The sequence below is a fragment of the Mytilus trossulus genome, unplaced genomic scaffold (genome assembly GCF_036588685.1).
Source record: "Mytilus trossulus isolate FHL-02 unplaced genomic scaffold, PNRI_Mtr1.1.1.hap1 h1tg000210l__unscaffolded, whole genome shotgun sequence".
Lineage (NCBI taxonomy): Eukaryota > Metazoa > Mollusca > Bivalvia > Mytilida > Mytilidae > Mytilus > Mytilus trossulus.
In genome coordinates, this window is record NW_026963310.1 from 655,108 (window position 1) to 678,501 (window position 23,394).

General features: G+C 34.1%; 1 protein-coding gene across 3 annotated transcripts; it reads right to left on the reverse strand.

Annotated features, from left to right (window-relative positions):
- Positions 1-1,331: 1,331 nt before the first annotated feature.
- LOC134700987 (uncharacterized) lies at positions 1,332-20,915 on the reverse strand. Of its 3 annotated transcripts, XM_063562129.1 has the most exons (12): positions 20,799-20,915; positions 16,794-16,949; positions 14,337-14,490; positions 13,214-13,390; positions 11,748-11,918; positions 9,520-10,133; positions 8,913-9,065; positions 7,530-7,683; positions 7,122-7,310; positions 6,610-6,780; positions 5,092-5,234; positions 1,332-2,676 (listed from the first exon to the last, which is right to left on the reverse strand). In XM_063562129.1, exons 1-12 carry the CDS (start codon positions 20,859-20,861, stop codon positions 1,921-1,923), a joined length of 2,901 nt encoding a protein of 966 aa, XP_063418199.1. In that variant the 5' UTR covers positions 20,862-20,915; the 3' UTR covers positions 1,332-1,920. The 3 variants fall into 3 exon arrangements, with proteins under 3 accessions (XP_063418199.1, XP_063418201.1, XP_063418200.1); XM_063562131.1 differs by lacking the exons at positions 16,794-16,949; positions 20,799-20,915 and adding an exon at positions 15,738-15,788; XM_063562130.1 differs by lacking the exons at positions 16,794-16,949; positions 20,799-20,915 and adding an exon at positions 15,342-15,397.
- Between the last annotated feature and the right edge of the window lie 2,479 nt (positions 20,916-23,394).

Below are 23,394 nucleotides of genomic sequence, written 5' to 3' on the forward strand. Positions count from 1 at the left end.
TTCATGTACACGAAAGAGAACCCTGACCATCATATTTTTTAAAGCTTTTTAACTGCTTCACATGGCGAAAATTGAAGCTCAGAAACCATTGATGCAAATACAGATATGTCTTCAGTTTAATTTTTCGACAAATACCCTTTTTAAAATCCTACAGCTTCTCTAATGATGTACCCAAATTTTCCGTATTCTATAATTTCACATGATAAGATACATCATTGGTGTTTCACTTGGTGTCATCCAAATTTTCACTTTGTCCAATTTCTATTATACTATCAGAATTGTCACTTGAGTCAATTTCTATTATCAGAATAACCATAACTGGCATGCATGTTTCAGTTACATGTCCTGTCTCCACTGATCTTGGTATTTTTGTATTTTATAAGTAAGTTTTATCATGAGGTCATTAAATAAAAAAAAATATTGTCGGCATCAATGTTTTTTTAATACTTGTATTAAAAGTATATATATTGCTTTTCAGAAAAAAAATATTTAAAAATCAAATTGATAACAAAGTGTCACTGCCATCACTTTTTTTCAAAAATTAAATAAAAAAACCTAAATCATAAAAATCTTTCCAAAAACATTTTGTCAAATGCCCTAGATTAAAAATATCCCTATATCAAAAACAGAAACTAGCAATTTCGTTCAGAAAATTCTGAAAGTGCATACTCTAACTTACTGTACAAGATACGGACAAAAATCCACCAAGGCAGAACTGCCTGAACGGCCGAAACGTTTTGTTTACACAAATTACAATTTTCTATGTCCATATCACAAGTTAAATACTAAGATCTACGAGTCGTCTACTGGATTGGTCCTGAAAAGATTTATTTTCATATTTCATTTACTGTTATCTGTTATTGTCCCTTTTCAATTCCTTGTTATCTGTTTTTCACCAAATCAATTCACTGTTTTGCTGTTATTGGGACCCCCCTTGCCCCCCCCTCTGTAATTCCAATCTGAATTACATGAAATGTTTTAAAACGAGGCTAGATGTGTAAGCAGAGTATGCATCTCCTGATAAAAATGTACCACAATTCAAGTGCAGTCACATTCTGCTAAAGGTAATAAAAAATTAAAAGTGTTTGTCTTGTAGTTTGGTTATACAAGTGAAAGCTATAGCCGGCAATAACAAAAAAGTTCGGTACTTATGATATATTACTTTTTTGTAGTATAGTTGATTTGTTTCGATTTTTTGTTCCTGTTTTTAGTAAAACACAAATAATTCACTCGGTAAATCAAATTAAATGTTTTAGTTTCAATTAATTTCCGTCTTTTTTATTTACAAAATATTCAAATATAGGAACTATATTAATATATTTTCTCTTCGTGAAAGGTAATAGTACTCGTATCAGAATAGAATTTTAAAGACAACACCTGGATTATTGTCAGAAAATTTTCAAACCCTATATACTCTACAAAATAAATTTGTTATTTGTTTTCAGTAACGCAGTTACGTTGCGATGGAATAGGTTTTACTTAAACACACGTTTTATTTCAAATGTGTGTATCATTTTGGAATCCATTTCAATAAATCGCAGGGGCTAATCTTGCCTTTTGATTGGTTTTTTAACACAAAAATGTCAAAATTTATAGTAAAATAGAATTATTGTAATTCTTACAAGACAGCAATTACATGGTTTTCTTTTACTTTTGTTGATGATTTATAAAATACTTCTTGTATAAATAAAACATAATATTTAACAAGGATGACAGCAAATGACATTTTTTCCTACATAAATGCACCAGAGTAGCACTTGCCGATTGCATTTGTCAAATTGTATTTGCAAATCAAATTTGGCATTAATTACTGAAAAACTATTAGCTAAACATGATTTCTAGCTGTAGTGTATCCATATATATATATCCATAAAAAACTAAAATTTGTATGGTTACATTATATCCAAACATTGGATAGAGTTAACTCTCCGTTACTCTTGTACGCGGCACGTGCCCATTTCTTACAAATTTCATCAGTTTCATGACTTCGAATCGACTCATATGGAAATCTTCTTTTAACATGTCTTCATCAATAGACATGAGAATACAACCATCAACCTGGTTTTCTTCAAAAACACCCGAATATTTATCCAGTTTCAATTTCTTTAACCATTCGCTAACGTCCTCTATAGTTAACGAAGCAACATCTACAACCACTTCCGGTTCCGATGTTTGTGACCTTTGAACCGTAGTAGTTGCAGGTTTAGTTGATGGTGAAGGACGAACTAATCCTATATTTTCAACGATTGACCGCCTCTCAGGGATACGTGGTGGTACGTCCGTACTAGTATGTGGACTGGTTGGTTTGGGTCTACGTGTTAAGTTAGAAAAGGAATCCGTATTTTTGGTATCACTTTTGTTTTCTAATGCGACCTTTCCTTGTTTGACTGATGTTTCTGACTGCTTTTGTTGGTCTTTGGTCTTCGATGAAAGAAGCGTATTTCCCGAATCTGCAAACGATTTTTGGTCTTCATTGTTATTTTCTCCTTGATTCTGATTCTTTCGAGGCAATCCGAAACTACCTGTATTCCGCAGTTGCTTTTTGGCGTCCTTAATTATATTAGGATCAAATTTTGGATTACTAGTAGACCCTGTTTTTTCGCCGAATATTGTTACTTCGTACTGGCTTTCCTGTTGATTCATTGATATTGTAGATGCTCGGATTACTTCGTACACCTGTAATTAAAATGTCCATACATGTTTGAGACATTCATCTTTTCATTTACACATTAATATCATTACTTTTCTAAATACTTATGTATATTAATTTGGTCTATGTATACGTCTTTGCACTTTAAATCAACATTTATGTACATTTTGTTTGGTGTTAGTATTTCATTTAATTTAATATAATGAACCCTAATTTAGCAAATAAAAAGTAAAATCACAAAAATACTGAACTAAGAGAAAATCAATTCAGAAAGTCCATAATCACATGGCAAAATCAAATAACAAAACACATCAAAAACGTATGAACAAGTTGCGTCAACACAAAAAATAGCAAAAATACCGAACCTAAGGAAAATCTAAATAAGAAAGTCCCTTACCAAATGGCAAAAACTCTCACTTGTATGATGGTCGCATAAAATTCCATTAAAACAATGTGTGTACAACACAAATGGACAAAAAAGGTAAACATGTTTCAAATAGGAGTGCAGTAGTCAACATTATGTTCCAATCTAATTTGAAGTATAAACATTGTATCTGAACACAGGTGGTATCTTAAGCAGATTTATTGCATTTGTCTAGTTTAAATAGCCAATCATCATGATCAGGAAGACGGAATATGGAATTTTATGCCACCATCATACAGGTGAGAGGTTTAGCTAGCTATCAACCCGGGTTTTTTTTACCATTTTCTACATCAGGAAATGTCTGTATTGAGTCAGGAATATGACACAAGTTTTCACTTGTTTGATGTGTTTTGCCATTTGGTACTGTAAGGGACTTTCTGATTTAGATTTTCCTTATGTTCGGTATTTTTGCTATTTTTTGTTTTGACGCAAATTTGTTCTACCAAAAAGTGGTAAAAAATGACAACTAATAATTGGCAAGCTGCTAATCAACTCAAAGCCGTTCTGCTGGGTAATATATTGTCTCATAGATTGGGATTCTTTATAAGCTTACGCAGGGAAAGACAAACATAAATGGGTTGCAACTTAGTCATTACGTTTCTAACTGGGCATAATATCACATTTTTCATCAATGTGATAGCAATTTTATTTATTGTTCTGTTGAATTATTGTAAGTGGTTTTGTATACTCTTTATATGAACTGTTTTAGATTTTAACGAGAGAAATTTATGTATTACTGAAAAATTATTACACCAGGGTTTTCGATATCACAAACTAGTCAAAACATTACTTAATATTATTTTATCATCGGTATAAAGACATCATTCGTAAATATAGCTCAACATGCAGACTTCTAATACGTTCAGGTATTTCACATCCAATTGTTTATAGAAATATGACAAAGGTGTCAGTATTCACCTCAGAAACCTACAAAACCTTTGAATAGACTTATTAAGAAGGGATATAATTACGACACTGTTGTCAAGTCATTAAAGGTTGCATATTTTGGCGTTAATATTGAGTCACTGATAAGGTCTTTGCATCGGAACTAAACACATTTATTCTAAAACAGTTGTTGGCATGACACGGGTATTGTTCTTCTTATATATGTTATGATGGTATGCTACTAAACCCCTAACGGGAAGGATTGTGCTTGATGTTCATATGATGAAATCATAAACTTTCAGTCAGTTTAATTGAAGTCTGGAGCTGGCATGTCAGTTAACTGCTAATAGTCTGTTGTTATTTATGTATTATTGTCATTTTGTTTATTTTCTTTGGTTACATCGTCATACATCAGACTCGGGACTTCTCTTGAACTGAATTTTAATGTGCGTATTGTTATGCGTTTACTTTTCTACATTGGTTAGAGGTAAAGGGGGAGGGTTGAGATCTCAAAAACATGTTTAACCCCGCCGCATGTTTGCGCCTGTCCCAAGTCAGGAGCCTCTGGCCTTTGTAAGTCTTGTATTATTTTAATTTTAGTTTCTTGTGTACAATTTGGAAATTAGTATGGCGTTCATTATCACTGGACTAGTATATATTTGTTTAGGGGCCAGCTGAAGGACGCCTCCGTCTGCGGGAATTTCTCAATACATTGAAGACCTGTTGGTTACCTTTTGCTGTTTTTTTTTATTTGGTCAGGTTGTTGTCTCTTTGACAGATTCCCCATCTCCATTCTCAATTTTATATACTTTTTGTTTATACATTATAGAAATAATTATTTCAACTTCATGCACTTCCTTTTTTTATGTAGCACCTAACTCATATTTCGAATAGTAGTAAATGTAATTCATTAAAGAACTACTAGTATTCTAATTAAGATTAAAATCATCCTTAATTTGTTCAAGTATTAAGCAAATACTTATTATAGAGGACCTGCTTACCTTCCGCATAGGTTGAGTTCTTTCATTGTTGCGTTTGTGGGGTATGGGTCGCTCCCGTACTACATTCTTTTATCTATACGATAAATATTTTGACAAGAACAAGAATGTAACATTTCATTTTAAATCAATACCTTGTCTGTTTGTTTTTGTCTTTTGACGACTGGTTCTGCCTTGTTGTTTCTCAATAGGTCACCAATATTATAATATTCACAGGGTGATATGTAGGAATAGCTTTCTTCAGCATGTGCCTGTTCAGGTGAGTATAGCGCAATATCTGTGAATAAAAATGCAACTAAGTTTATGTGAGTAAAGCGCGATATTCAATACCAGTACAATAAATTTTATGTGATTTTAGCGCGGTATCTTTTCATAACAATACAATATAAGTTAAGGTGACTTAATTAGCGCGATATATGTCAAAAACAATCCAATTAAAATGTATGTAAAGGCCTTATATCAGTTCATTACAAAACAATTTTAGTTCAGCTGAGTATAGCGCGATATCTGTTTACAGCAGTACAAGACAATAACGATGAAAATGAAGGAGTTAACAAAGACTCAAAAAACCAAAGGACATTTACATCAACATCTATGAATAATAAATAAGAAACAACACGAACTCTACTAAAAACCGGGAGTGAAATCAGATGCACCGGAAGGGTAAGCATTTCCTGTACCGTATACGGCACCCGTCATGTTATTTCTTTGTTTAGTTCGGTAATGGTGGAAGGTTATTATGACTGAGGAAGAATATCAGATATGATTTCTGACACACTTTTGTCATAATGGCTAATCAGCTCAATTAAGGTCCAGGTAAAGACCTGATATTAGTTGCTAACGATACAATTACAATTCATGTTAATATCGTTCGCTAACTGTTCAAAAGAATACGATCAAGGTTCAGCATGTTCAGAAGAGTATAGCAGATTGTCTTTTAACAACAATGCAGTTACAATTCACCTGAGCTTACTGCAATATCTATTGATAAAGGCAATATTAATACAATTAAAGTTAAATAAAAGATCCAATGTATGTTACCAACAATACAATTAAAGTTAAGGTCGGAATAGAACGATATCTGTTTTATACCTTAAAATTAAAGTGAAGATACTAGTAAGTATAGTGCGATATTTGTTTATAAATATACAATGAAAGTTCAGAAGAGTGTATTGTGTTATATGTTAATAGCAATACAAGTCAAGTTCAAGTACTAGTAAGTAGTAAAGCGCGATATTTATTCATAAGGATTCAATCAGATGTTCAGGTGAGTATAGCGCGATTTTTCATAATACCTTTACAACTAAAGTTCAGAAAAGTGTAGCACGATGTATGTTAATAGCAATAAAATTAAAGTTTAGGTGAGTATAGCGCGATACTTATTCATAACGATTTATTTTAAATACACACGTCACTCAGGAAAATGACATCTGGTTTTTACTGGTTCCAATGGTTAATAGCGTTTCGGTTTTTCTGAAATTCGGCTCTTGATTTGCATGTGAGTTAGATATTTGTGTTATACTTTTATATATCCTTGTCTTTCAATGTTTTGGTTTCGGTTTTTGATAATGATGATTCATACAGGAGAGCAGTCGAACGCACATAATATATGAAGTTTTATTATCATTGCTTTGATACCCTTGACGCCATACCTGTATTGCCAAAGGTTTGGTCAAATGTTATATTATCTTTGACAAATTGGTCTGTAACAGAAAGGAAATGGAGGTACTGTTCACCAGTGCAACCTTTTATAGACTTCACGATGGAGAACTGTAGATCAGGGAGATAAGCAGGGACTGCCGTTACACTACCATACAAATTTCCTGTAAAATGAACATTTCTTGAAAATACATCTATGGAAGTTATGCGATTTTATTCTTCGATTTGTCATATTTATCAAACGTACTTTATCCAATAAGATATGTTGATATCAATTTAATATGATATGTAAAATATGATACAAAATGTCGTAAAAAACTCAAATGTCAAAAACACTTCTTTTAACCTTTTACATGTCAGTCAAAAAGTCAAGCATCTTGATAATGTCAGTTTCAGAGATTATTTTGTTTGAATTGAGATTTTTTCAAAAATGTTCTACAATCAACAAGTTTACGTGATAAATAAAGACTAAATACTACAACCATCGGTTGGGATTCACACTTACCATCACAGATAGCGTTTCCAAGGAGGAAGAAATCATCGTACGTATTGAGAAGCCTGAGGGTAAATAGGCCTGTCCTTAGTAAAGGACCAAGATGTTGTTGGTCTGCATATTGATCCTCATGTGCAGAAATCTGTACTTCAATTGGAAGCTCTTTATGTTCTAAGATCTCCTTAAGTCTAATCGACTTTCCTGTAAAAAAACATATTTGTTGATATGGTCACTAATGGTAATGATGCAAAGACTTCCAAATAGAGATAATATTGTAAATGATCGCTCATTATCAAATGTACCTGGTTTAACTATTTTTTTAAATTACACTAATTTTCGAAGTGTTATGAATTTTATTACAAAATGCCATTATGGGACCTTCAGTATTCATTATTCAAAATAGCATTAGGGGTCACTCACCTTTCGGTTTTCCGTGTTTCATGATATGAAAAGTGACGTCATAATTAGCAGGAATACTGATTTTTCTTCCCTGCAATCCGTACATCCCCTTTTCACCGGAAACTACGACTGCAACAACTCTCTTCTGTGTCGAATATGTCTGGATTCTAAAAACCTACCCAAATAAAACATGAGAAACTTATTATGATTGGCGTTCGCACATAAAAATAATGAAAGGTAATAGATCTGCAATTATAAATCCCTTTTCATACTATCAAATTGACCATTCAACCTATTTCTGTTATCACCTATCGAACTGAATAGGTTTTTTCAGATATAGCAATAAATAAGTTATACTTTTTTACAGAATGATGATAGCATTAATTCCGTTAATCAAATATTATAATCCGTGTGAGGGAATTTCTCGCTTTATTGAAGGCCTGTTCTGCTGTTGTTGCCTATGGTCTAGTTGTTGTCTCTTTGACACATTCCCCATTTCCATTCCCAATTTTATTATCCAAAATTGTGCTTAGCCGACTGATAGGAAACATTTATTAACAGCATTTCCGTAACTACGAATGGCATTTCAATGTCATTCGGCAAATTCCGGCAAACACATCAATGGCACGTTTTGGGTGTCAAATAAAACAAAGTAGGGTACGAAACAGTCATTAGGACACAGAAAAACATATCATGTAAAATGCAAAACAAATGACATAATACTCATTGTTTTTCATAATTTTTAAATAGTGTCCGTTTCTTCGTTGTCCGTAATCCTACCACAAAAGCCTTAGGCTCGAGAGCTGACTTGACTGAGGGCTGATAAAACATCTGCTATAAAAAGTGATATTTAATAATCTGATTGTTTAATCTAGAAGTTTTTATTGATTTCTTCTCCTTTATAGCGTTTTGGACCCTTACCAATCCCCTGTCTAATTTCTTAAAACTTTCGTCTTCAATGTTACCTCACCATTATACCTACCTCCCACCATAAAATGTCTCAAAGATACCCTCTCCCGTATATCCCTGTCACCATCATACTGTCTTTCCCTGGTTAAACATCGTAAAGATGTCCTTTTTCTCAGATATATATGTGTTTTCATCGTACAAACAATCACTTGTCTGATGTCTTAAAGATCCCTCCCCCCCCACCACCATTACAATACCTAGTCACCATCATTCGTACATTATCCCTATCAAATGTCTCAAGATTTACAAAGTAACCCGTCTTATCTGACACACTGGGGACAAGACGAAAATGTCGGAATACTCAGGGTTTTTTTCTGCAAGGATAGGCATATTTTGGGACTATGAAAATGTGTCGGTTAAAGCAAGACGTTGGAATACTCAGGTGTCGGATTAATCAGGTTTCACTGTTTTAATTAGGGTAACGATAATACATACCTGACCCCTGTCAAATGTCTCAAAGATACCCTCTCCCATATATCCTTGAGTCACCATGACCATCTGTGGAAGGTTATCTTTGTAGTGCTCATAAAAGCTTCTAGCACTGTAATCTTCTTTGGCGGTTTCAAACTCAACATCTACCATTTCTGCCTTTAAATAAAACAAATATCCTTAGATAATTAGGTCTTTAATGTTAAAAGCTGCGATTGTTTCAAACACCGGGTTGTGATGTTGCTTAAATTCCTCTTTTACAATATAGTCGAATTTTATTAACATTCAAGTGTGAAGCAATTTGGAAATTTATTGAATAAAAATAAATTGCAATATCTATATCGTAAGCACAATTAAACATTCCAACTCATTATATGCAATGCAGTACAATCATAAACAAACAAAGGAAAAGTGCTTCTGTTCTTGTTCATCACCTTAAATTAACAGCGAGGCTTTAAACACGGCGCAAATAAACATATTTGCAAGTTTACTACGATCTCTAACACCGGTTATGGTGATATTCTTTGTTTGCTCTTTCTATAATATTTCATTCAAGGTTGGACTTGTTTTTTTTTATCAAGGGTATGTATACTTTCAAAATCCCTTAAGTTACCTCATGCTCTCGTCTTGTAGGCTGTTCTTTCGTTGAAGGAACTGGTTCTTTTGTTTCGACTGTAGCAGGCGGCAGTGTTCCAGTATAACCAGATATAACGTTATCAGCTCTGCTGTCTACGTTTTCTTCTGTTTGTGGAGTCGACATATATGTTATGTTATCGATTGCGGGAGGCAAAACGGTGTCTGTATTTGCAGTTATAATGGAAGGTTTGTCCGTTATTGACTGAGGTGGTTTTGGGGGTATTGGTGGTGGGTCTTTCTTTACGGTCTCAGATTGGGTGTTAGCTTTATCTGCTATTCCCTTTTCATCCGTATTAGGTATTTGGTTTGTTCGAGTCGACTCCTCAGTTTTCTTTCCACTCGTAGACAGATCACTTGTATCTGTTTGCTCAGCATCCATTGAAGCATAAGTTTGGTTGTCGTATTTTGAAACCCGTAATACATCATACACTTTTTCATTTCCTTTCTTTCCCTTTTTTGTGGCAGGCTTTGGTTTGTCATGTCTGAGAAGGTCCCCGATGTTATAGTATTCACATGGTGAGATATACGCATAACTTTCTACGACAGAGCTTTCAACTTCCTGGCTTCTTTCATTTGAATACAGGGCAATTTCTGAAAATACAAGCCAATATGTATTACAAAAGTCATGCATGTCTGATAGGAGTCCTCAATTCTAAGCTTTTAATTATCTTGACCATTTTTCTCTTATCTTTATATTTATAGCCAAATGTTCTTTATTCTGTATATTATTTTTCTCTATTTTAATTTTAAATTTCCACGACCATCATCCCTTATAGCCTCTTTTATGACAAGACCTACCTATTGTACCTATTTTATATGACATATCAGTGACAATGAAAAATATGGATTTGTACGAAAAAAGTAATATAATAAAAAAAAAGTACTGAACTCCGAGGAAAATTCAAAACGGGAAGTCAATAATCAAATGGCAAATTCAAATGATAAAACACAACAAACACCTGTCATATTCCTGACTTGGTACAGGCATTCTCAAATGTAGAAAATGATTTGATGGCGGAACTGCGTCTATATCCATTAGTGAGAGGTTTAGCGCTAAACCTCTCACTAAACCTCTCACTAATGGATATAGACGCAGTTCCGCCATCTTTTCATTTGTGGTGATGTTGACAATATCGAATAGGCCTTACAATCGACTTTGTACTGCAGATTCTAAATATGTGGATGAAATTGTCCTTACGGCTTACCTACACCCAAGATCAACCAGTCTTTGTCTTGCTCTGTCGCTTTTCATCGTTTTTCGGTTTTTTGCATTGTATTTGTTACGTATACTTATGAAAAATAAAATTCCTGTACCAAGTCAGGAATATGACAGTTGTAACCCATTCGTTTGATATTTTAAGATTTTGATTCTGCCATTTGACCAGGAATTTTCCGTTTTGAAATTTTCTTGAAGTTCGGTATTTTAGTTATGCTATTTTGTACTAATCAGTCAAACTTTTCTTCAGTCAGGTGTCCATAATTGGCTATGGATATAGGAAGGTGAGGTATGAGTGACAATAAGACAACTCTCCATCCAGGTAACAATTTATAACGTAAACCATTAAATGTCACAGATCGGCCTTCAACACGGAGCATTGACTCACACGGAACCGCAAGCTATATAGTGTTTCAAAAATTACTAGTGTAAAACCATTCAAACGGGAAAACCAACTTAAAAACGAGAAACACTTATGAATCACATATTAAACAGTTGACAACCACTGAACATTAGAATCCTGACTTAGGACAGGTGCAAACAATGGCAGCGGGATTAAACGTTTTAATGGTACCAAACATTCTCCCTTTTCTGAAACTTAATGTTGTTGCAAGATATTTTTGGTGAAATGCGTGATTTTACGAAGTGGAAGTTTAATAACAAAATGTATATTCTACGCATGCTATAAATTAAACAATGGCTTCTGATCTGCGTTACAAAAGTAAACAAGCGATCATTATTTTTTCAAAAGTTTACCTTCGATAGATTCGGCTTGTTTGTCTTCTTTGTTCATGAAGCTATTCGACGGTTTCGGTTCCTATGCATAGTTGGCTTTCAAATAGTCGGCTTTCGGCGTTCCTGATGACGGTAATAACACAAAAGCGCTTCGGACGTAAACTTATAACGTGTTATTGTAATGTTTCATCTTTTATTATGACGTATTGTGTATTGCTATTGAATTGTATGATACTTGAGCATCAACTTCTTACCTGTGTTACCAAATGATTGGTCAAAAGTTATATGTTCCTTTACAAACTGGTCAGTAACGGACATGAAGGTCTTATATTGGTCATCGCTGTATCCTTTTATAGATTTCACAATAGAAAACCTAAGGTCAGGTAGATATGCAGGAACAGCTGTGACGCTGTCATAAAGTTTACCTGTAATAATTGTTATAAAGTTTGCTTAATCCTTTCAATGTTTTGTATTTATTTAAGAATTGAATGCTCTTTTTTGTAAATTTATTGGGGTGTAAAAGCGTTGACCGAAGTACATTTTGTATGAAGCGCGGAACTTATAATTACATTTTTACCTATAGGTTCATGAAAACACGCCTTTTATCAAGTTTTTATTGCATTTACCTGTGCACTTTATTGTGGGACCTCGTGTCATCATGAATGAAAAGTTGCATAGTGTAATGCAATTGATTAAGGAATATCACGCGATTGCTAGTTAGCCATTCAGAATAACGTATTATAATGAAACATACATCTAATGTAATTATTTGACCAAGCGATCGTACAGGAAAAGACGAAGTGAGTGTACAATAAATGCGCAAGCGATTGTAAAGTAAACAGAATATATCCGACATTGAGAAGTTGCATATTATTAAATATCTACTGGGACATAGGCCGACTTTCAAACTTTCAGTCTGGTACTACTATATGCAAAATAGATACACGTGAAAATTAAGATAGAAACGATTATTTATTTACTTTTTGTGTCGCTGCTGTTTTTCAGTTTTTATCGATTTACTCGGGGTTCCACCATTCAAAGGAAAACGTTAGGATGCATATATCACTTGTGATATTCAATTGGTTCATTTATGGATTTGTAAAATATCTGCTGAATGTTTTCGTTAGTTATTAAATCTTGTCGCAGAAACTTTATATTGTAACATGTAAGTTCATATGTTCCTTACGTCGTAACTACACTCCCCTTCCCTTTAATAAATTTGACCTACCGAATTAGACTATTTACCGGATTTGTAATCACATAAGCAACACGACGGGTGCCGCATGTGGAGCAGGATCTGCTTACCCTTCCGAAGCACCTGAGACCACCCCTAGTTTTTGGTGGGGTTCGTGTTGTTTATTCTTTAGTTTTCTATGTTGTGTCATGTGTACTATTGTTTTTCTGTTTTGTCTTTTTCATTTTTAGCCATGGCGTTGTCAGTTCGTTTTAGATTTATGAGTTTGACTGTCCCTTTGGTATCTTTCGTCCCTCTTTCATCAAACGTTCCGTCTAGCAACTTAATGATCGTTCTTGTTTTCGAATGTCGGAGCCCCTCTTGACAGTGTCCATTACGACAAAAAAAAAAGGAATATCCGTACTCTTCCATTTCCCCACAGTGTGTTACCAAAGCTTGGACCTAGGACCTGTATTTTGATCAGACTGAACGGATTATACAAGGCCTATACGGTATAACAAAGTGTATATGTATCAATCAACTCACCATCACATATAGCATTCCCAAGCAGATAAAAATCCTCATATGTATTGACAAGTGTCAAGGTAAAGGATGCTGTTCTTGCTGTCGATCCAATTAAAACTTTCTCGTCTCCAGCAAATTGGACATCTAACGGGAGTTCTTTGCGCTCCAAGATTTCTTTTAAACTGGCTGGTTTACCTACTAAAATGTGTCCATAGAAAAAGATTACATTTAACGTAGATGTTAAGCGGACTATTTATCTACAAAACTTTCCTCGGTGATGTTTAATGTTAATTGATAACTGATTGGTTTTAAAAAAAACACTTGTTCACGGTAATAAAATCTTATTTGTCTATTTTATTGATACAAAGAGACTGCAATGTTTCCTGGAGATTAATTTTCATCGAGTTATAATATTGTCAAATATATTTCTTTGTATGCAAGATCAAAATAGTGTGAGAAAAAAACATCTCATTTTTGTAGTTTTGCACAAAATAGTGTGGGAACAAAAACTGATTTTTGTATTTTGGAAAAATACAATGTATCCAGGACATTGCTAATTCTAACAAAAAAAATAATATAAAGATTAGATTACCCAGCGCATTTTTCAACAACAATGTGGTGCAGTTTTTACAAAGTTTGAAAGGAGTATTAACATGGTAAAAACCTCTTCCATATAAATAAAATAGTAACAAAATTGATTTATTTATCTTATGAGCAGACAGCTATCAAAAAATGTTTTCTGAAATAAAAAGAAAAAAGGGGGTAACTTTTGTTATGTTACGAAGTAAAATGAATGAGCCTACAATACGTTCAATTTGAACCCAGATTTTCTTATTTATCGTTTCCAGAATTGTTTGTTGAATTGTTTGTGAAAGTATATGTTTAATATACAAAACAAATTACCATATTTATTTCTTCAAGTATAAAATGAAAATACCAACACAGTATAGTTGCATTTTTGTATCAAAACTTTTTTATTCACAAAAGCCGAACCGATCATTTTGCTTTCAATCTGAAATTGTGGAATACTAGCCAGAGATAAATCGGTGTCGGCCCTTTTTTTTTTTATTTCTTCAAACAATTACATGGATGATATTTTTTTAAACGTCACACTTTTTTTATAAGAACAAATTTTAAAAGTAACCTTTGAATTTTCCTAGTTTCAAAACGTGAAACTTGACGTCATAATCAGCGGGAATACTAATTTGTCTTCCCTGTAACCCGTACATCCCTTTTTCACCAGAAACAACCAGTGCAATCACTCTTTTCTGTTTGGTATATGTTTGTATTCTAAAAACCTGCAATTGTATTAACATAAAAATAGAATATATATCACTAATCTTTGTTGGGTGTCACGCGAGTTAAACTTATTTCTGCAAGCGATATATTTTGGCGAGTTCAAAATAAGTTGGTTTCAGAGACAAACTGTTGCAGTAGAATATTCAAGCTAAAGTCCAAAATTCAAAGGACCTAACTCATAGACAAAAACGGAATCATAACTTGCTATTGAAATCCACATCTTCATCATGATCTATAGATATAGGAAGATGTGGTGTGAGTGACAATGAGACAAATCTCCATCCAAATAACAATTTATAAAAGTAAATCATTATAGGTCAATGTACGGCCTTCAACACGGAGCCTTGGCTTACACCGAACAAAAAGCTATAAAGAGCCCAACAATTACTAGTGTAAAACCATTCAAACGGGAAAACCAACGGTCTAATCTATATAAAAAACGAGAAACGAGAAACACGTTTAAATAACATTAACAACATTAAGATCTATTGTCAACAAAGTTTCATGAAATGCTGCTGTGTACTTTATACGCGTTGATATGCCAAGAACAGGACGGATTGACGGGCAGACGGACGGAGACTCTAGGAATAAAACACAATAAACACTAGGTACGCAGATTTGTTGCGTTGATATAGACTAAAGACTAAGTTTTTTTTTATTTAAATCATATAGAAATGCAATGATAAAAGGTATGAATAGGGAGCATGTTACAACTGGAAAACATAATGACATTTTGAAAACTAGATTTTTATAAACTGATATTGAAATCAAATAGACGACAGCGTGATTTTTAGGGGTTCGTTTGGATAGTAATTCCGGCAATTTTTACAAACATCTGTATCATACATACCTGTCCCCTGTCAAATGTCTCAAAGATGCCCTCTCCCATATATCCTTGTGTCACCATCATACATACCTGTCCCCTATCAAATGTCTCAAAGATGCCCTCTCCCATATATCCTTGTGTCACCATCATACATACCTGTCCCCTATCAAATGTCTCAAAGATGCCCTCTCCCATATATCCTTGTGTCACCATCATACATACCTGTCCCCTATCAAATGTCTCAAAGATACCCTCTCCCATATATCCTTGTGTCACCATCATACATACCTGACCCCTGTCAAATGTCTCAAAGATGCCCTCTCCCAAATAATCTTGTGTCATCATCATACATACCTGACCCCTGTCAAATGTCTCAAAGATGCCCTCTCCCATGTATCATAGTGTCACCATCATACATACCTGTCCCCTGTCAAATGTCTCAAAGATGCCCTCTCCCATGTATCCTTGTGTCACTATCATACATACCTGTCCCCTGTCAAATGTCTCAAAGATGCCCTCTCCCATGTATCATAGTGTCACCATCATACATACCTGTCCCCTGTCAAATGTCTTAAAGATGCCCTCTCCCATATATCCTTGTGTCACCATCATACATACCTGACCCCTGTCAAATGTCTCAAAGATGCCCTCTCCCAAATAATCTTGTGTCATCATCATACATACCTGTCCCCTGTCAAATGTCTCAAAGATGCCCTCTCCCATGTATCATAGTGTCACCATCATACATACCTGTCCCCTGTCAAATGTCTCAAAGATGCCCTCTCCCATGTATCATTGTGTCACCATTATACATACCTGACCCCTGTCAAATGTCTCAAAGATGCCCTCTCCCATATATCCTTGTGTCACCATCATACATACCTGACCCCTGTCAAATGTCTCAAAGATGCCCTCTCCCATGTATCATAGTGTCACCTTCATACATACCTGTCCCCTGTCAAATGTCTCAAAGATGCCCTCTCCCATATATCCCAGTTTCACCATCATACATACCTGTCCCCTGTCAAATGTCTCAAAGATGCCCTCTCCCAAATATCCTTGTGTCACCATAATACATACCTGTCCCCTATCAAATGTCTCAAAGATGCCCTCTCCCATGTATCCTTATGTCACCATAATATATACCTGTCACCTATCAAATGTCCCAAAGATGCCCTCTCCCATGTATCATTGTGTCACCATTATACATACCTGACCCCTGTCAAATGTCTCAAAGATGCCCTCTCCCATATATCCTTGTGTCACCATCATACATACCTGACCCCTGTCAAATGTCTCAAAGATGCCCTCTCCCATGTATCATAGTGTCACCTTCATACATACCTGTCCCCTGTCAAATGTCTCAAAGATGCCCTCTCCCATATATCCCAGTTTCACCATCATACATACCGGTCCTCTGTCAAATGTCTCAAAGATGCCCTTTCCCATATGTCCTTGTGTCACCATCATACATACCTGTCCTCTGTCAAATGTCTCAAAGATGCCCTCTCCCATGTATCCCTGTGTCACCATGACCATCTGTGGCAGATTATCCTTATAATGCTCATAGAAACTTCTGGCACTGTATTCATCCGATAATGTTTCAAACTGAACATCATTTGAGTCCTCCATCTGAATTAACAAATTGAATATAGAAAGGGGTGAATGGATTTTTATAAACAGTTGATTTCTTTAATTTAGGAAGTGGATATATATAAATATATTTAATAGAAAATGTATCGTTTACATCATATCTAAATTTATCTTATTTCGAACATCGTTTCCTTATATATGCGTTATCTTGGTTATCTCAGGCTAGTATTCTCACACACGTGACATAGCTTTTTATTATTTTATTTTAAATATATAAAAAGTTTTAATTTAAAGCATTTATAATGCAAATGCATTAAATTAAATCGCTTTTATATGTACATGTATATAGGAAGTATTTATAATAAAGTTCCCCGGAGGAGGTAAGATAGGGAATAAAATCAATATTGCTTTATACATTGTTATAAGGAACATATTGTTCGTGGATATTGCTGAAAAAAGAGTTTATAAAAAAGAAGATGTGGTATGATTGACAATGAGACAATTGTCCACAAGACACCAAAATGACACAGACATTAACAACTATAGACCATCGTACGGCCTTCAACAATGAGTTAATCCCATACCACACACAATGTAGTCGGCTATAAAAGGCCCCGATATGACATTGTAGAACAACTAACGGCCTTATTTATGTAAAAAAATGAACAAAAAAAAATTGTAACACATAAACAAACGACAACTACTGAATTACAGGCTCCTGACATGGTACAGGCACATACATAAATAATGTGGCGGGGTTAAACATGTTAGCAGGATCCTAACCCTCCCCTAACCTGGGACAGTGGTATAACAGTACAAATAAGAACGAACTATAAAAATCAGTTAAAAAAGGCTTAACTCATCAGATGGAAAAAAAATACAAGTGGACGTGGCCGGGTACTTTGCCTTTATCTAAAAGTGGAAGAAATAAATTCTCTGGTATATCCCTCTCTTAAAAAAGGGATGGATAATTGATATTTCCTACTTCCTTTAAATGTTTTCATAAATAACGTTTGCTCACAGACCGTTATAGTTTATTGAAGAGGAAGCTTACCGATTTTTATTTAGATACATGCTATAACACGCTTTATTGAAAGAGCTCACAGGTATATTGTAAAATATATATCAATTGAAAACGATTAAGTTCAGGATGCAATTCAATTTTCATTGTTATGATGGTGTAATTCTATCTATCCAAATCACACCTCTGTAAAAGGTATTTTGATGTATGGGGAAAACCCTACCATAACGTTGATAAACCCGGGTATTGTTATCCATGAACATAGACAATCACAGGTCACAGTAGTACCTTCAACGACGAGCAAATCCGTACTAGATAGTAAGCTGTAAAATCTCCCAATAGGATGTTCAGTAGAAAATTATTCAAAATATTAAAAAGGAAGAAAAAGTAGACATTAATATTCAAGTATATATCAAGTCTTGTATTTATAACCTAGAAAGAAAAACACACATCAAAAGGGCAACACACTTTCTTGACAATTTATTCTGATAAAGGGAGCATAAACGGACTGATAATAGTCTGAATTCCGACCGTCTTACATTTTCATTTTTTAGTCAATATTTTTTTGAAATACACTTGAAATATGACTTTTTCTTATTATTAGGTATGTGTACTATACTTTGAGTATCACTTAAACATATGTACTTCTTTAAAAACGGAAAGGTCATACACTAACTACTCAAAATACTATATAAAGAAAAGACATATCGCCATCGTACTAAAACTTCTTTATCTGTACTATTTCAAAAAGTGGGTAGACAATTATGCCCTATCTGATCAAAGACTAGATCTATATATATAAATAAATAAGCCCTAGCACATTAAATATTCCTGGAGTTCCTGCTCATTTATATTGTTATGAAATATTTGCCGCGGGACGATACTGACACATGGAAATATCAATCAGTCAACCGTCCATCCTTATATACGCCACTGCACATATAATTCTTAAGAAATGATATTAGTAAACAATGTTTTGCGCTCATTGCGCTTGCTTTAGTACTTGAAACTTTTAAAAATCATTAAACTTATTTGCCTTTTACTTTTAAATGAATGAATATTGCTGTGACTGCGTTTTATATTCTGCTGCTCATCACAACAGATAAAAATCATACATATCTACATTCAATTAATATGGGTTTTTTTAAACTCTACAGATTATATACACCAAAAGGATAAACCATTGCTCTAAACATTTTTTACATACGTACATTCTTTGATTATTAGAATTCTAAGCATTTCTTTGCTTAAGTTTTTGTACATGATTTTTTAAGTACATAATTGATATAGAATCCATGCCTTCTTACACTCTAACACCCGTCAGTCTAAGTTCGTAAATAAATGAAACTATGTTAAGTGGGGGAGAATACGGGAAAAAGGAGAGAGAAAAATCGAGAAATACAGAGAGAGGAAGAAAAAAAGAGAAAGATAGAAAAAGAGAAACAGGAACAGGAACAAAAAGAAACATAGAAATAGGAGAGATGGAAGAGGGGGAGAGATGAATATAGAGAGAGAGAAGGGTTAAAGGAAAAAAGTAGATATATAGAGCCCATTTACAGATCTAACAGTGTTGGGTTGATGTTTAGACGAGTTATATATATATATATATATAGAGAGAGAGAGAGGGAGGGATAGAGAGAGAGAGAGAGAGAGAGAGAGAGAGAGAGAGAGAGAGAGAGAGAGAGAGAGAGAGAGAGAGAGAGAGAGAGAGAGAGGGGGAGTGAAAAGAAAAGAGCCGTGGTGTAGTGGTTAGCGAATCGGACTACTAACACAAAGTTTCCTGGTTCGATTCCCGTTCCGGAATGAAAATTTCAGGGACTGATTTTCGGCTCTCCCTTGACACTACTTGCGAGTATGGTCTTAACTATAATGAATTGGAAGGCAAAGAGTAAAGTATGAAGATAGGAAGAAGAGGAGATTGAGAACCTAGTTATTCTTCTATCACAGTTATTATAGTCGTGGTAGTTTGTACCAATTTTCAACATGATATATCTTCTTACAAAATACATATAGTTTTACTTGCTGGGATGTATACATTTATATTTAGTAATAATGTGAAATGCATTAGATTGTATAGGTCTTGTCTCGATTGCAATTGGTAGGGATATGTTTCATGGATTTGACGACCTGTTTCTTGTTATTTCAGGTTGTCTCTAATCATTTTTTACTTTGGAGATATTTGATTATTCTAAGCACCTCTTATAACAAATAAAGATGTAAAACATTTGTTTTCTGATTGTGTTTCTTGACAGCAGGGAATAATCAAACTCTTCCTTACTTCCAATCTAATTGAAATGTTGATCTCTGATTACGTTATACTGCATATATGCAGTATAACGTAATCAGAGATCAACATTTCAATTAGATTGCCTTACTTCGTTCAAATTAATTGAACACAGTAAAATTATATACCTTGGTTTCGCCAAACCTGACAATGTTTTTTTCGGGGTACCAATCTGCTCTACCACCCTCTCAGCTATATGAGTTATTTGTATAATGTTTGTTATTTACGCAGTATTAATATTCTGTTGAATTTCTAATACGGTATCCGCACTAACACGCATTAGGGATACCATATGTATTGGAAATCGATATATAGTACAAAAAATTATTATCAGAATCAAAACTACATTTCAAACTGAAACCTACACTATATTGAAAGTACAAAGTTATACATGTATAATTATTTGTCAAAAACAAAAACTAATAATTTTATTCCTTAATATCCTCAGTTTCAAAAATATGTCGTTGGTAGTTGGTGATCTATTATGAATTTGAGAAGTATGTGTAAATTAGGAAAATATACAAAGAAATCATTACTGAAACGTAAAAACTTAGTTATTACTCCAAAAATTCAAGTAACTTACTTTTTGTCCTGTTAGGAAGTTCAAACAAGGCTTGTTTTGTACAACCCGGAAGAAATTAGACATTTCAATCTGTATACGAGCAGTTTAAATAGAATTAAAATGCATGGTTGAATAATCGAGGATATATCAGTTACCTATACCTAAATACCTATATAATTAAATTATCGAAAGTCAACATGAGTGTAGATAGGGAAAAATAAATGTCTATTCAATATTATATAATGCATATAAAAAAGAAGATGTGGTTTGATTTCCAATGCGACAACTGTCCACAAGAGACCAAAATGACACAGACATGAACAACTATAGGTCACCGTACAGCCTTCAACAATGGGGGAAGCCCATACAACATAGTCAGCTATAAAAGACCCCGATAAGACAATGTAAAACAATTCAAACGAGAAAACTAGCGGCCTTATTTATATAAAAAAAAATGAACGAAAAACAAATATGTAACACATAAACAAACGACAACCACTGAATTACAGGCTCCTGACTTGGGACAGGCACATACATAAATAATGTGGCGGGGTTAAACATGTTTGCGGGATCCCAACCCTCCCCTAACCTGGGACAGTGGTATAACAGTACAACATAAGAACGAACTATAAAAATCAGTTGAAAAAGGCTTAACTCATCAGATGGACAAAAATACAAGTGGACGTGGCCGCGTACTTATACATGTACATCCCGACACAAAAAGACACAATGAACAGATCTGAAAGTACTCGCAGTTACATGTTTACAGTTCGTTATTGAATGAATTTTATTTGCAAAAGCATATTGGACATGCTATGGCAATACATAATATATACATAATGTGACAAAAGACTGGTAACAGAGAACAATACAATAACATACATGTTGTAGCTAACCAATAATATCAGATCTAGCTTTCCATGTTAATATTATGTGCAGTGATATCACACTCCCAAGATGGCTTGGTGGTGGTGGTGGTGGGGCGAGACTCAAAGTCAGGCCGCTTTATTACACAAATGGCACTTCACTAACACATTTTTGTGAGTACAAGATGTCCCCCCTTTTCTTATTTTTTTTTAGAATATCTGAATTTTATAAGAGTCTAAGGTACGTTCCGGTTTAAAAAAAAAAAAATTCAAGGGTAATATGAACATTTAGATTTAAAAAGATTATGATGGACAAACAGTTAAAAAAATCATCAGTGTCATATTTTGTCCGACTCATTTCAGCATGTTCGGTGTACTAGTATGACAAACAACACATTTAACTAATTATCATTTTGTTCTACTCTACTATCTATAGAAACTAGACAACACCGGGACAAATCGCGTTATTTGTCAAATAATGTAGAATGATCGATGACAAATGGACAGCCGGGTTGCGTTCAATATCCGTAGGGGCTACGTAGTGCTACGTAGATTTTGACTGTTGAACGTGTACAGCAATATCATAGAACAAGTTGTTACATAGATATTGATAGCAGCTACTATATTGAACTCAACCCAGGACATTTATTTCGGGTAGACAGCATGGCAATTTCTACTAACGCTCATTCGCACGGATCTAACGAGAAAAGGAGAAAAAAAAAACACACAAAATAATGTTACAAGAATAAACATATCGATCATGCAAAAAAAAAATAGATTTTGAAATTGAGTATTTTTATGTTGTTGTAAGCTTAAGAAACATGAGAAAATGTTTCTTATGTTGATATCCGGATGTTAAACATATTACATTTTATAGTTAATAATGGCTAACATATATACTGGGTCATTTATGGAACTACGTGCCAAGCAAGGCTTTTTTAAAAGCAAAACTAAAAGTAAACAAAGTGACTAAAATTAAAACATTAAATTTAACATACACTTTCAAGATAAACTAATGTATTTACAATTGATAATTTATAAGCATACTAAAAAAAATAAGCTTATAAGTTAGAAAGGATGAGTAAACAATATGTACACACCATGGGACTCTTAGTATTGAGTACTATAATATTAACGTGACTGTATAATAGCATAGCCAGAAATGAGTAGTGCTTTTGCTAATTAATATTCATAACATGTAAATGATAATTGTACCACGTGATAGTAGTTTGAACTGGACTGGCTTGATAAGCTTGATATCCTTAAAATCTTTAAAACACGGATATTTAAGGAATAACAGTACTGTAGTTGAAGAGTTGCCACCGTCAATTGTAGATTTGACGGTCGCAAATGCAGTTTTACTGGCGACGCGGAGCGGAGACAGTAAAACGGAGATTTGCGACCGTCAAATCAAAATTGACGGTGGCAACTCTTCAACTACAGTACTGTTATTCCGATTATAATGCATTACAAAAAGAAAAAACACGATAAAACTTGAAAAAATGTCTAAATTTGTCAAATAAAAAAAAATCCGCGAAACTTCATGAATAATTTTGGCACAAAGACGTCATGGCTAAACGTGACGTCATTCACATGAAAACTTACAAACTGGAGGTTATTACGTTACCTGTACGCTTCAAATTCGGATAAAATTACATTAAAACATCGAATTCGAGGTAGGTGTTATTTTATTTTCAATTAAATAGTAGTAATCGAACATTTGTTGATTCATCAATTCAAAATGGCGGGTC

Coding starts and splice junctions, on each gene's coding strand:
- LOC134700987 (XM_063562129.1), bottom strand. CDS start 20,861: ATGTCTAATTTCTTCCGGGTTGTACAAAACAAGCCTTGTTTGAACTTC. Junction 10,134..11,747: donor CCAATCATTTGGTAACACAG/GTAAGAAGTTGA, acceptor TTGTATTTTCAG/AAATTGCCCTGTATTCAAAT. Junction 5,235..6,609: donor CCAAACCTTTGGCAATACAG/GTATGGCGTCAA, acceptor TTTTATTCACAG/ATATTGCGCTATACTCACCT.